This window comes from Sceloporus undulatus, chromosome 4 (genome assembly GCF_019175285.1).
Source record: "Sceloporus undulatus isolate JIND9_A2432 ecotype Alabama chromosome 4, SceUnd_v1.1, whole genome shotgun sequence".
Taxonomy (NCBI): domain Eukaryota; kingdom Metazoa; phylum Chordata; class Lepidosauria; order Squamata; family Phrynosomatidae; genus Sceloporus; species Sceloporus undulatus.
Genome location: NC_056525.1, coordinates 47,184,636 through 47,198,292, shown reverse-complemented (window position 1 = coordinate 47,198,292; position 13,657 = coordinate 47,184,636). Strand labels below are relative to the sequence as shown.

Genomic DNA, 13,657 nt, shown 5'->3' with positions numbered 1-13,657 from the left:
TTTATTTGTATCCCTCCTTTCCCTGTATTGGATCGAGACAGGTAACAGCAAACAAGATCGAGGCGGGTAACAGCAAACAGCAAATAGCTTTTCAGCATAGATTACTTAGGCTGCAGTCATAAGCACATTTACCAGTCAGCACAGTAAGAATGACATCAGAGGAAGAAGGGCTAGAATGTCTTTATTAATCACTTACATGCAACTGGAAATATTTCTTTACCTTAATTGGACAACACTGTAGTATTTTAATAAAAGCAATAATAATTAGGGCATGGAAAGTAGCTCAGTAGTAAACATAGTGGCAGTTGGTGACCTCCATGTGCAGCAGGACCATGAATTCACTCTAGGAGGTTTTAGTCTGAAGCCTGGCAGAGCTGTCCAATGTGCTGAATGTATTTTGAGGATAGCTGTCCTTTTTCAGTGACATAAGAGATCAGGAAAGTGCACCTGTGGTTCAAGAAAACAAGAAATGGAGGAACCAAGCCAGTCCAGGGTCATATACAGAAGGTCTGTGACAGCAGTAGTGTGGGCAATGCAGTCAAGAGTCTGAGAAAAAAAGCAACTGTGAAAGTCCCCCCCCCCCATCTAATGTTGATAATTATGTATCTTCTAAAGTGCCTAAATTTCTTATTAATGTTTTGCAATTATTTGATGCACACAAAATTATCTTATGTCTGATGGTCCATGGGAAGAGATTGAATTTGTCTAATTATATGTGATTTTAACTGTATAACGGCAAACCTCTAAATTGCAGTAAATCCTTGCATTATCATGAGAAGTAGTTCAAAAAGGATCCAAAGCCAGTCAGAATGTCACCATAGAGAAGTAAAAAAAAAAGAAAAAAAGAAAAAAAAAGCCGAAGTTCTGGAAAGAAGGGGTGTCACACAATTCAGAATGGAGCTAGTGGAGCTGCCTCTTGAGTCTCTGACATTTAGAAAGATGCAGTGGGTCTGATTCCTGACCTTTGGGGTCAATAAGGTGTGGTCCAGGCTCTGTTTCCAGGGCAGTGTTGTCAGCCTCTTTGTTTCCTGGGCCCTTCTCTTTCCCTTTCTCTTCAGAGAAAGGGCTTCATCACACCACCTCTGTGCCCCGACTTACCTCTTCTGAAATTGAGCCAAATTGAGAAGTTACACTGATTTTATCACATGGACTTTTCTCTCAAACCAGCTTCCCATTGCGTCCAGTGTTGAATTCAGGGCCCATAAGTCACTTCAGTGGCTATTTTTTCTAGATTGGAAGTTTTGGAATTGGAAAAAATAGCTGACAAAGTGAGTTATGGGACCTGAATTCAACAATGGAGGCAACAGGAAGCTATTTTGAGGAAAAAGTCCACACGATAAAATCAGCATAACTTTGGAAGAGGTAAGTTGGGCACTGGAGGCAGTGCAAAAAAATCCAAAGTCTCATTTAGGCAGGATATTACAATAGGCTTCTGTACTTTACATAGCTCCTTCAAAGTCTAGACTACAAAAGGACAGAGAAATGAGAATGCACAAAGGGAGAAAGAGGAAACATTCTGAGATACTTGGAGACTGCCATGAATTAAGAAAGACAGAGAGTTAGCAAAAGTAAGCGAGAATACATGTAATGTTTAGAAGATGTAGAATAATATATGCATAAACGAGTGTCAGCTCGTTAAGGTTTAAGCTGTTTTTAACTATTGATGTTTAATGTACATGTTGTGTTTTATTATGTTGTTAACCGCCCTGATCTTCGGAAGGGCGGTATAAAAATAAATTTTTTATTTATTTTATTATTATTAAAAAGAAAACCAAGAAAAAGAGACAATTAGAAAAACCCTAACCAACTAAGTAGAAAGTCAGAAATATGCAATGACTTACAACTATCAATAAAGGGAAACAAACTAGGAGGGCGGATGCAAAGTTGTCTATTTTATAAGAAAGGTTGCATATCCTATTTGAAGTCATTGCATATGTGGCTGTTTATGATTAAAGATTATAGATGTTGTTAAAGAGAGTTTGTAGCACTGTTTTGTTTGTTTGTTTGTTTTTAGTCTAGACTACAACTCAGAGTTGATTCCCTGTTCTGCTGACATGGAAAACATTAGTACATATTTATATATAGGGGATGATCAGAGGTTCAGTTTCTGACATTTCAATTTCAGTATCAGGTATCAGATGATGGGAATCATCCCTATGCAAAACAGACCAGAGACCTGCTGAACTCAGTGTGGATACTTTGTTTAAGGCAGCTTCCTATGTTCCTATCCACTAATGCAGAGATAAGAATGATGGTCCAGATGTTGTCAGTTTGCAACTCCTAGCATTCCTCAACTTTCAGTATGCTTGGTAGGGCTGCTAGGGCAGGAAGCCCAGCAACATCTGGAGGGCCACATATTTCCTAGACCTACACTAAAATCACCAATGAAAATTCATTTCCATATTAAAACCCATTAGGCCTTTCCCTTAAACTGTAATTTCCCATTCTTGATGGTTAATGGTCTGCTTTAAATGGGTCCCTTGGGAAAAAATATAGATGACACTTTAAAAAACAACAAACAGGTTTCCCAGTCAGTCTAACAGAAAGTGAAATATACTTATCTCACTGCAGTCAACATGAACCTGACCTATACACTTAATCCTTTCAAATTATGTGGGGAGTGAGTATGCTTAACTTCAAAATTGTACCAACTGCTAGTGCTTAGAGAAGGCATTCCTACAGCTATGTTGTTAATGAAAGAATTCTTTCTCCCTCTTGCTTCCTCTCTTCCTTTCTGTCTTTTTCTTCCCATAACTGATTAGTTGGCTTCAAGAAAAAAACAAAGGAGGCTGCTGCACCACAGAAAGGTAAGTTTACCAGCTACACAGTGAAAATTCAGCCAATGGCTACATTACTCTGGAGGGCCAAAAATAGGTAAACCACACTAAGACTCTTTATTAAGTTCTGGGTTATGTAAACCTCATTTTCACAACGTATCAGTTTTTTAAATTCCTTACAGACCTCAAGAAGGAAATTGAGGATTTCAGAAAAACATTAAAGAAAAGGTGAGTGCTTTCAATAATGTTTTGCATTGTTTTGTTTTAATTTATTTTCACCCATTGCTGTGTGCTGCAATAAAAGTAGATATGCCACACTAAAGTGCAGGACATTTGTTGTAGAAGACATCATAGGGGCTGAGCAGATGGAAAGGAAAAATGAGGCTATTCTTGGGTTTTCTCGAATCAGCTGGAACCCCCACTGTCCATATTGCCCATTCTCAAGGCAGGCCAAACACCCATAGGCAGTCCACAAAACACAATGTCATGCCAGGCCACTGATTTTTTTTATTACATGCTGTACATGTATGCACATGATCACACAAACACACTGCCTGTGACTGCCAAGTACCTCCCTTATCCTGCCTAGCTGCCATCCCATTGGACTCCCTTTGTGACTGGTCGCACGAGCGATACACCAACCATGCAGTGAATTGTTGCACCCAGTGACATATTGGCAAATGAAATCCAATTAAAGACATCTTTCTTGATTCTGATAGTAGTGATGGCTTGTCTTTTAACAGAAGTTGATATTGTAAGTATGATTTCTTATACACATGATTCTGTTTTGCAGCTCCTTTGTAACTTTTCTCTCTGATTTTCAAGTTCCTTTCCTTAATGACAGGTTGTGTCTCCCTTATCTAAAATCCAAAATGCTACAAAATTCTAAACTTTCATAGCTACAAGACAAGTAGTGTAGTATGTACATTGGCAAGGCTGGTGAGGGATGTGAGGCTGGAGATAAATGTAAAAGGACATCGGAGTAAAAGCAACTTCCATCTTTCAAAAAACAATTATATTTAAAAAAGGCTTCTTCTCCCACTCACATACAATTTGGATTTCTGTTCTTGGATTAATTCTCAGAACACCTACAGCTGCTCCAAAGAAGGAAATTGATATGGAACAGGTCTGGCAATTACTGCTGAATGCAGACAAGAAGGATTACGAGAAGATCTGCTTGAAGTATGGTGTTGTTGACTTCCGTGGAATGCTAAAAACTCTTCAGGAGATGAGAAAGGAGAGGGAGGACAAGCAGGCACAGGTGAGGCTATTCATTTGATACTGAAGTTTAGGTAGGCATTTTTTTCATCATGTTTCACATTTATGTTGCAAATAGGGACAAGGTATGACATGATTTATTTCCTCAAGATACTGTGTTGATTAAATGTTCTAGTGCAATTTGATTTCCCCTTCCCCCAAAGAGTCTAGGAATTATAATGGCATCCATAAAGAAACACTTCCCCAGGGTTTGTATTCATAGCTCATAGCACATCAAGTTGAATTTAGATAAACAGAATGACCTAACTCAAAGATGTGATGGTTGTAGTGGGTTAGGATTAGGCACAATCCTTTTAGGTTACCAGAAATTCCGTTCTGCCAGCAGAACACTCTTCTGCTAACTGATCTCAGTGCCCTGCTACTAGAAGAATCTGTCAGAAGAGCCAAAAAACAAACAAACAGAGTGGGATGGAGAAAGGATGGGAACAGGAAGAAGCTTTATTTATGCCAGAGCCAAACCACCTCCAGGTTACAGACACAACCACGTGCCAGCACAGTAGCAGAACAAAGTTTGGCCAGGGTAAAGCTAGTCCTAAGTAATTTCCAGCTAGATGGGCTTTAGACCAGTGTATGCTAAACTGTTGCTTGACCATCTTGGCCAGTTAGGATTGCACTCTTAGTCATGCTTAGACTAGGGTCATTGAAATCAATGGGAGAAATCTATTACAGAGGCTTCATTTCAAATATGACTGTGTCTAAATCTAATCCTTTGTTCTTAGAAAGAATGCTATTGTCAAGAAATGTGAAAAGGAGTCACATTTCTTTGTTGCTTTTGCAGTAATGATACAGTTATCCTCAGAACAGCTTTTAGTAGCCAGTTTAGATAGTGGAATGGTCCTGGAAATCTCATAGTATATTCATATGTTTGCAACTTCTTGTTCTTTGCAGTATGTGTACAGTATTGCAAACCTAAAACATGTCAAAATAAATCAAGAGCAAGCAAATGCTTCAATTGATGTAGAGATGGATCTGAAAAATCCAGAGAGCAGAATTTATCTGTACAAGGTAAGACAGAATAATGGCTGGCTAGGTCAACTCACTGTTTCTTACTAAAACATAAGTCTGGACTGCTGCACTAAAACTAGGGGGCTAAACAGACCGGCGGCTTCAGGGCAGAGTGGGGGCATAGCATTCGCATGCTGCACACCCTGATGCTGCACTAACACCTGACTGCATGGTGGGCAGAAAAGAGTGTGTCTTTAGCGCAGCGTTTAGACGTACTAAGTCAAAGAAACTCCTAATAGCTGCTGCCACCGCAACAAGACTGACTTTTTTGATGCTTTAACTATGAGTGGCATTTTGCTGGCCCTTTTTGGGCCGGCATAGTGCCGGATTGGGGCTGTAGCATACGGTTGCTGCGGGCCCGATCTGGCACTCCCAGGGGCAGTGCGGAGCCACTCTATCGGGGCAGTCTGTTTTTCCCCTATTAGCACAAGGAGCACAACAGAGAAATGATAACCACACTTCTTGATGCAATAGTGGCAAATTTGGGTAAAGGATAGAATCAGGGCTGGGACTACTATTAAGCAGAGTGCAGTCTCAGCAGATTTAGGGTTGTTTTTTTAATGGAATGGCAGAAAATTATTAGTTAGTGTTGTCATTATATTTTTATTACTAGAAATCAGCAGATGTGTTTGTATGATTTTATAACTCACATGCCAACTCATGGTTGGTTTGGGTACCTTCATTTGAGTGTGTGAGAATATCATTTGCTATTCCACTGCAGGTAGCAAAATTTCTTGTGGCAGATTTGATACTGTGGTCCAGCAGCATAAACTTTTCTTCATGAGAGTATTAATATTCGTGATAATATTAGAAGGGAGAGGTATTAAAATAAAAGTGAGACACTTCAAATCTTCCAGTTAAGAGAACCATTGATCACACAATATTCAACAGACTATCCAAACTCTCTATATCAAGATTATATTGTTCATTTTCTGAACCCCATGGTTAGCTTATTTTCTATTGTACAACTTTCCTAAGGGGCTCATCCATGATACTGAAGTAGAGAAGTTTTGCATTTTTGTTATCTGTAGGTTTCTTGCAACTAATATGTAAGAAGGTGTCTAATAGCATGCTAGACATTCACAAACATCACTTTGGCATTACTTTGATTTGCTGTAGCTGTATTCAGAGTATATTATTTTGGCTATGAATTGTGTAGCTGCTTTGCTCCTTCGTTTGTGAAAGTGAGTTAACAAGCCAGAATGTCTTTACTTAACTATAGGGCCCGAACAGACAGGCCAAAATAAACTGCTTCGGGTCACTTTGGAGGTATGCTATTTAAATGACACACACATCTTAAGAGACCAGAAGCTGCACTCCAGTCCAGTCCTAAGGACTAGAGTGTGGCTTTGGCACAGCTTCTGGCCTCTTAGGACGCATGCAGCATTTAAACAGCATACCTGCAAAGTGACCTGAAGCAGCTTTATTTTGGCCTGTCTGTTTGGGTCCATAGTTTCGCATGCATTTCAAACCAGGAAAACCTGATTAACAACTTCCAGAGAAACCAGACTTTTAAAGCAGTTTTAAACCATGGCTTTATATCCTTTGGAAGCCATTAACTATTAGTTCCATTTGGGATGTAACAGGATAATATAGGGGCTCGACAGACCACCCCGAAAGGGTGGGCTGGATTCGCCCATTTTTGCTCCTGAGGGAGCCTGCAGCAACTTAACCATGCGGGCTCCCTCTGCACCAAAAAGAACCTGCTAAAAGCAGATTCTTCTTGGTGTGCACAGCCACCACCATTGGCGCATTGTGGTGCATTGATGACACAAGTGTGGCACCGTGACGTGTGGACACTTGCATCATCATGGCGGCCCCCGTGTGGATGGGAGGCCCCTATGATGGCACCACCGCTACGTACTAGGGCTCAGGAGCGTGCAGATACTTCACACTCCTGAGCCCTAATTTTGACCCCAGGCCGCCGCATCCTGAGGATGTCTGACTCACTTTTTTGAAAGGAAGAATAAAACATGCATACCTGGCAGCCCACTATATGCATTCATATGTCTACCTACTAAACTAAGGTTTGGTCATCCAAACATCATAGGCTGCTTCATAGCATGTTTCACTTTCAGTACTTAAGATGATCAATATTGGTATTTTTTATGATGACCCATTGTCTTCTGTCTCCTGCTACCTTCAGGATGGAGAAATGATCAATTTTGGATTGGACAGTGACAATATAAAGCATTGCTTGCGAAAGGTTGGCAAAAAGTACAATTTTACCATCAATGATCTGCAGCCAGAAGATGCCGGTGTATATCAGATCAAGATAGAAGATGTAGATATCTTCTCCACTGAACTGGAAGCAGAAAGTAAGGCTTTATGCCCCTGAGCTGGTGCACCAAACCCAATAAGAGTGTGCATTTGTAGTGTAACAAATGAAATATGGAAACAAATGGGATCCATTCATTTCAACTGTTACTATGAAGAAATGAATGCTAGATTCACTGATGAGTTATGAATGTCATATGTTCATTTGTTATTTACTACTTATTTTCTAGCCATTTGTTTTCACCTAGCTGCCACTAGAGATCAAATGGAAGCTGTAAGGAAGTGTAGGGAAAAAATAAATGAAGGGAAAAACAGACACTTTCATGGCCAGCACTCTTCATGGAATTTCCATGAGATCACATTTTGTCATTATATTGCCTCTCAAGCATTCTAGAAAGTTTGTTCCTGCCAGAAGGCTACTTGGGAAAAGATGCCTTCAGAGAAAACAAAACATCATGGATTCAATAGAAATAGAAACATTAGTAATCAAAGCTTTATGGCACAGACTGAAGAAGCGCTGTGGTGTGTGTTTGTTTAAGTTGAGGAAACCTTTTAAAATATTTTTTTTATTTGGTTCTTATTTAATCCTGCTTCTTCCACTCTCTGGCATTCCACAGACACTTTCCCTCTTTGCTGATAGTAAACACAAAAGCCAGGATCCTACTGAGGCAGTACACCAGCATAATTCCTGATTGATCCACAGGTTGTGTATTTTACAACCTTGTGTAATGAGGTGTCCCATTACATAAGTTGTTCCCTGATCACTCAGTAGAGCAACAGCCTGAACAGACCAATTGGCACCTGGGTACAATATCCCCTCCCATGAAACGGCCACACATATGCCAGGAAGCCACTACACAAATTTCTTTTGCAACTGTCAAACTGGCAGCTGGTATTTTTCCTATGATTTCCTTCTTGTTATCATGCTTAAGAGCAGACATGGGCAACTGTTGAAGATGAGGAAGCAGTAATATTCCTCTCCAGAAGGCTACATCCCTCTGGGGGAAAAAATCAAAAATTATTGCCACATTTTTGGACCCTCCTTTGATCAAAAAATCTATAATATGAAGTGACTATTGTATTTGCTATTTACAATAGGATATGACTAGAAAGTGTTTTTTAAGGCTTCCCCTTGGCCTAAAATGGCCTAATAATAATAATAATAATAATAATAATAATAATAATAATAATAATTGTACATCCTCTAGAAGCCATTTGAGGCAAACAAGTTTTTTTAAAAAAAAATAGTCAAAAGTAATTGTCAATTCTGGTGGGAGCCCTAGAGATCAATCAAAAACTCCTCTGGAGGTTGCACACAGCCTATAGGTTGTACTTTAGCCTTCCTTGCTTAAGAACCTTGCCTGTTGACTTTCTGATGCAAATGTGGCAACTGCGTTTGTGCCTTCTCTTTCCAACCAATTGTCAGCTGGGGTGGACTCATGGGGGAAAGTTCTAATTAATCCATGATCCCATGTAAGTGTGATGGTGGATTTTTCTGCTTCACTGGCTTGAAAAAGAATTGTGGATTTAGGCTGCATCTGCACTGCAGAAATAATCCAGTTTGACATGACTTTAACTGCTGTGGCTCAGTACTATGGAATTCTGGGAACTGAGGTTTTGTGAGACATTTGGTGTCACAACAAATTCCCATAATTCCATAGCACTGAGCCATGGCAGTTAAGGTAGTGGCAAACTGGATTATTTCTGCTGTGTGGATGCAGCCTTAATCTGATGTTTATTAACTGCTTCTGTTTACCTTTGTACCCTCTTCTCTCTGTGTGTCTAAAATTTGGTAGGTTCAATGAATTGGGGACATAGCAGAAGGCCTGAAAATGTCATGTCAGTTGGATAGGAAATAAAGTTACATGGAGCAGAAGTGCAGCTGAATTTCCCACTGAAAGGAAATGCAAACAAATGGGAATAATGAAAATGTATGAAATAAGAACAAAAAGTGAATGTGATTTTAACCAATGAATGACTAAATGAATGAGAGTTTAATATCAAAGCAAAGCAAATAATTAAACAAAAATATGTCTTTCACAACCCAGTCTTAGTTTCTTGTGGTGTAGCTTTATCTATTTCATTCCCAAAACATTAGCTTGCCATTCGTGGTTTTTTTTAAATGTTTACAAAATCCACAGTAGCATCCAGCTCCTTATTTGTCTTGATTATATGGTCCACCTTACAAACTGTAATGTAACCTCCATAGGTTATGAAAATATTCTTCCTTTTGGCATAAGTAAAAAGCTTAATTTCCTGCTTTTCACTTACACTTCCTACCAGAGGGCTTTGGAGGCACAGTTGGAATTGAAGGTTTGGTTTACGTTTTAGCATTTGTTGGATAATTCTGAAAGGCACAGAGCCAACCCAGACATCACTGAATACAACTGGCATTATCAGTGTGCCTTTCATCTTAAATTAGTCTCTCAAAGCTGCCCTATAGTTAGAATCTGTTTTATATCTATTTACCATCCATTTGGTATTGCAGACATTCCAGTATATTTTCGCTACCCACTTGGTGAGGCGAGATGCCACGAGCAAGGAAATGCTGTCTTTCAGTGTACTCTCTATGAACCCTGCCACAATGCTGTCTGGTTTCACAAACAAAATCAACTAAAATCAAATGACAAATATGAGATTTCAGTCTCAAATGATGGCCTAACTCACCGTCTAGTCATCAAAAACGCCCAGCCTTCTGACAAAGGAACTTACACCATTGACATCGGAAGGCGTACTTCAAGTGCCTGGCTTGAGGTTGAATGTGAGTGGTGATCTAATCTTGATTTCTCACAATATAATCCAATGCAATCTATTTTTTTTCCTAATAACACCTAACAGTACTATATCTAAGAACTCACTGGAGTGCAAACTGATTTTAATGGGAGATATTGGAAGAAACCTTAGGCTTCTTGCCATTGTTGTTCACTCTTGTCACTTTAAATTGTAACACAATGATTTTATTTTTGAATTGCTGTTTTGCATGTTTAACATATACTATTAATATATATGCTTTTTAAAAAAAAAGTTCCATGGAGAATTTTATTAAATTGCAGAAACATTTTTCAAAATTGTCTGGTGCAGCAAAATGTCTCAAACAGTAGTGGCACAATGTTGTTTGCTTCAGCAACAACCTGAATAATGATGTTCCATTTTTTGCTGTCATGGCTAGTGGTCACTGACAGATCCACTCTTCATCAATTTTGTTAAAGACATTTAATTTAGTGGCCTTAACTTCCTGCGTCTTCTGGGCTCATACCATGTGTATTACTGCTAGTTATTATTCCAGCTGCTATTTGAAAATGGGAAACAAGTAAATCCCCTGTATTTAACAACAAACAGACCCCAGTTTCTACATATTACTATGATACAGAATACAATGATCCACACAACATCAGAATGTAAAATTTGGGTAGAATAATGTTTCTTTGATTAATGTGAATCTCCATTTACAACTTTATATCATAAGGGAAATTGCAGTCACCATTCTCACATTAATATCCTGTAAATGGCCTTACATTTTCAATTAACTATCATTATTTTCATAATGCAGCAAAAGGAAAGAGAAAACAGACTGAAGGAGATAGTGATAAAGCTGGACTGCAGAGCAAACTATTAGATGAAGACCGTGCTAAGAAACTTCGCCAGGGAGAAGGGCATGAGGATCAAGATCATCTTGCTGATGCCAGTGTGGGCAAAGATGGCCAATACAAAAAAGGCCAAGATGGCAGTGCAGAAAAGTATAGCTCCTTGGGAATGGATAGATCTTTCGGAAAAGATGGGAGGGTGGGTCAGTTTTCTGCAACGGAGGCACACATGGCTGGTGATGATAATAGCCAAAGGGGGGCTTTATGGTAAAGATGGTGCACAAGGGGGAGCAGGCACTATTGAATTTGGTGATATGGGAGGAGTTGCAGGACTCTATGGGAAGGAAGGTATGCTAGGTGGTTTTGGTGGGCCTGGTGGTGCTGGAGGCATTAGTGGACTTTATGGCAAGGATGGTATGCCAGTTGGAGCAGGGGCCGGTAGACCTGGTGATGCTGATGGTATTGGAAGACTGTATGGCAGGAATGGTATGCCAGGTGGAGCAGGTGTTAGTGGACCTGGTGGTGCTGGGGGCACTGGTGTAATCTATGGCAAGGATGACATGCCAGTTGGAGCAGAAGCTGGTGGACTGGGTGCTGAAGGTATTGATGGACTCTATGGCAAGGATGGTAGGCTAGTTGGAACAGGATTTGGCGGACCTGGCAGTGCTGGGGGCATTGGTGGACTATATGGTAAAGATGGCATGCCACTTGGAGCAGGGACTGGGGGACTTGGTGGTGCTGGGGGCATTGGTGGACTCTATAACAAGGATGGCATGCCACTTGTAGCAGGCAGTGGTGGACCTGGTGGTGCTGGGGGCATTGGTGGACTATATGGTAAAGATGGCATGCCAACTGGAGCAGGGACTGGTGGTCCTGGTGGTGCTGGGGTCATTGGTGGACTCTATGGCAAGGATGGCATGCCCCTTGGAGCAGACAATGGTGGAGCTGGTGGTTCTGGGGGAGTAGGTGGTGCAGGTGGTTCTAGTGGTGCTGGAGGATTACATGGCCTTCAAGGCAAGGATGGCATGCCAGCTGGAGCTAGCACAGGTGGACCTGATGGTGCTGGCATTGGACTTGGTGGTGCTGCAGGCATTGGTGGACTCTATGGCAAGGATGGAATGATAGGTGCTGCTGGTGTTAGTGGAGTACATGAACTCTTTGGTAAAGATGGCATGCCAGTTGGTGTAGGCATGGGTGGACCTCTGGGTGTTGGGGGCATTGGAGGACTCTATGGCAAGGATGGCATTCCAGTTGAAGGAGGGATTGGTGGAGGTAGAGGAGAAAATGGATTCTTTGGCAAGGATGGCATGCCAGTTGGAACAGGTCTTGGTAGTGATGGAGGCATTGGTGGACTCTATGACAAGGATGGCATGCCACTTGGAGGAGGTACTGGCGGAGCTGGGGGAATAGATGTTCTTTATTGCAAGGATGGTATGCTAGGTGCAGGAAGTACAGCTGGATATGGTGGTGCTGGAGGAGGTGGTGGACTCTATGGGAAGGATGGTATAGGAAGTGGTGCTGGGGGAGTTGGCACAGGTGCTGGGGGACCTGGCTTTATTGGTGGGGTAGGAGGTCTTTATGCAAAGGATGGTATGCTAGGTGGGTCTGGAGGAGCAGGTGGGGCTGGGGGAGTATCTGGACTCTATGACAAGGATGGCAAACCAGTTGTAACAGGTATTGGGATGGGAAGAAAAAGTAGTCTTTATGGGAAGGATGGCATGCTGGCTGGTGCTGGAGGAGCAGGAGGATTTTGTGGCAAGGATGGTATGCCAAGTGGACAAGGCACTGGAGGACTTGGTGGACTGCATGGTATAGACGGATCTAGTAGTCCAGAGGGATCAAGGGGGCTTTATGGAAAGGATGGTATGCCTGTTGGAGCAGGCACTGGTGGACCTGGTGGTGCTAGAGGAAGAGGAAGAGGTCTTTATGGCAAGGATGGTATGCTTGTTGGTACAGGCAATGGTGGGCCTGGTGGATTAGGTGGAATGTATGGCAAGGATGGTGCACCAGGTGGAGCAGTCTCTGGTAGACCTGGTGAACTCCATGGGAAGGATGGCATTCTAGCTGGAACGGGTGGTGTTGAGGGATTAGGTGGTGCTTATGGCAAGGATGGTATGCTAGATGGCACTGGTGCCTCTGGCAGTGCTGGAGGATTAGCTGGACGGTATGGCAATGATGGTAAGCTAGTTGGAGCAGGGGGTGCTGGGGGTGCAGCTGGACTCTATGGGAAAAATGGCATGGCAGGTGGAGCAGGCACTGGTGGACCTGGTGGTGAAGGACTCTATGGTGAAGATGGAGTGCTAGGTGGTTTCAGTGGACCTGGTTCTGTGGGCAGATTAGATGGACCTCATGGGAGAGAAGGTGTACTAAGAGGAGTTGGTGCTGGTACAGCAGGAACTGCTCGAGGAGCAGGTGGGCTTCATGGCAAAGGTGACATTGTAGTTGAAGGTGGTGGTGCTGGGGAACTAACTGGACTCTATGACAAGGATGGCAAGCCTGTTGGATCAGCCAGTGGTGGAGTAGATAGTGCTGGGGGCATTGGTGGAATCTATGGCAAGGATGGCATGCCACTTGGAGCAGGGAGTGGTGGACTTGTTGGTGTTGGGGGCATTGGTGGACTCTATGGCAAGGATGGCATGCCACTTGGAGCAGGCACTGGTGGTCTTGGTGGTTCTGGGGGCATTGGTGGACTCTATGGCAAGGATGGCATGCCACTTGGAGCAGGCACTGGTGGTC

At 42.0% G+C, this 13,657-nt stretch overlaps 1 protein-coding gene across 1 annotated transcript in view; it reads left to right on the top strand.

Moving 5' to 3' along the window:
* The window catches only part of IGFN1 (immunoglobulin like and fibronectin type III domain containing 1), a 58,773-nt gene that overhangs the window by 25,028 nt on the left and 20,088 nt on the right, over nt 1-13,657 (top strand). Inside the window, exons 6-13 of the mRNA XM_042464282.1 lie at nt 2,763-2,807; nt 2,960-3,005; nt 3,861-4,038; nt 4,944-5,060; nt 7,207-7,378; nt 9,826-10,098; nt 10,888-11,190; nt 11,309-13,618. Coding sequence (XP_042320216.1) covers nt 2,763-2,807; nt 2,960-3,005; nt 3,861-4,038; nt 4,944-5,060; nt 7,207-7,378; nt 9,826-10,098; nt 10,888-11,190; nt 11,309-13,618 — 3,444 coding nt within the window. The remainder of the gene's footprint in view (nt 1-2,762; nt 2,808-2,959; nt 3,006-3,860; nt 4,039-4,943; nt 5,061-7,206; nt 7,379-9,825; nt 10,099-10,887; nt 11,191-11,308; nt 13,619-13,657) is intronic.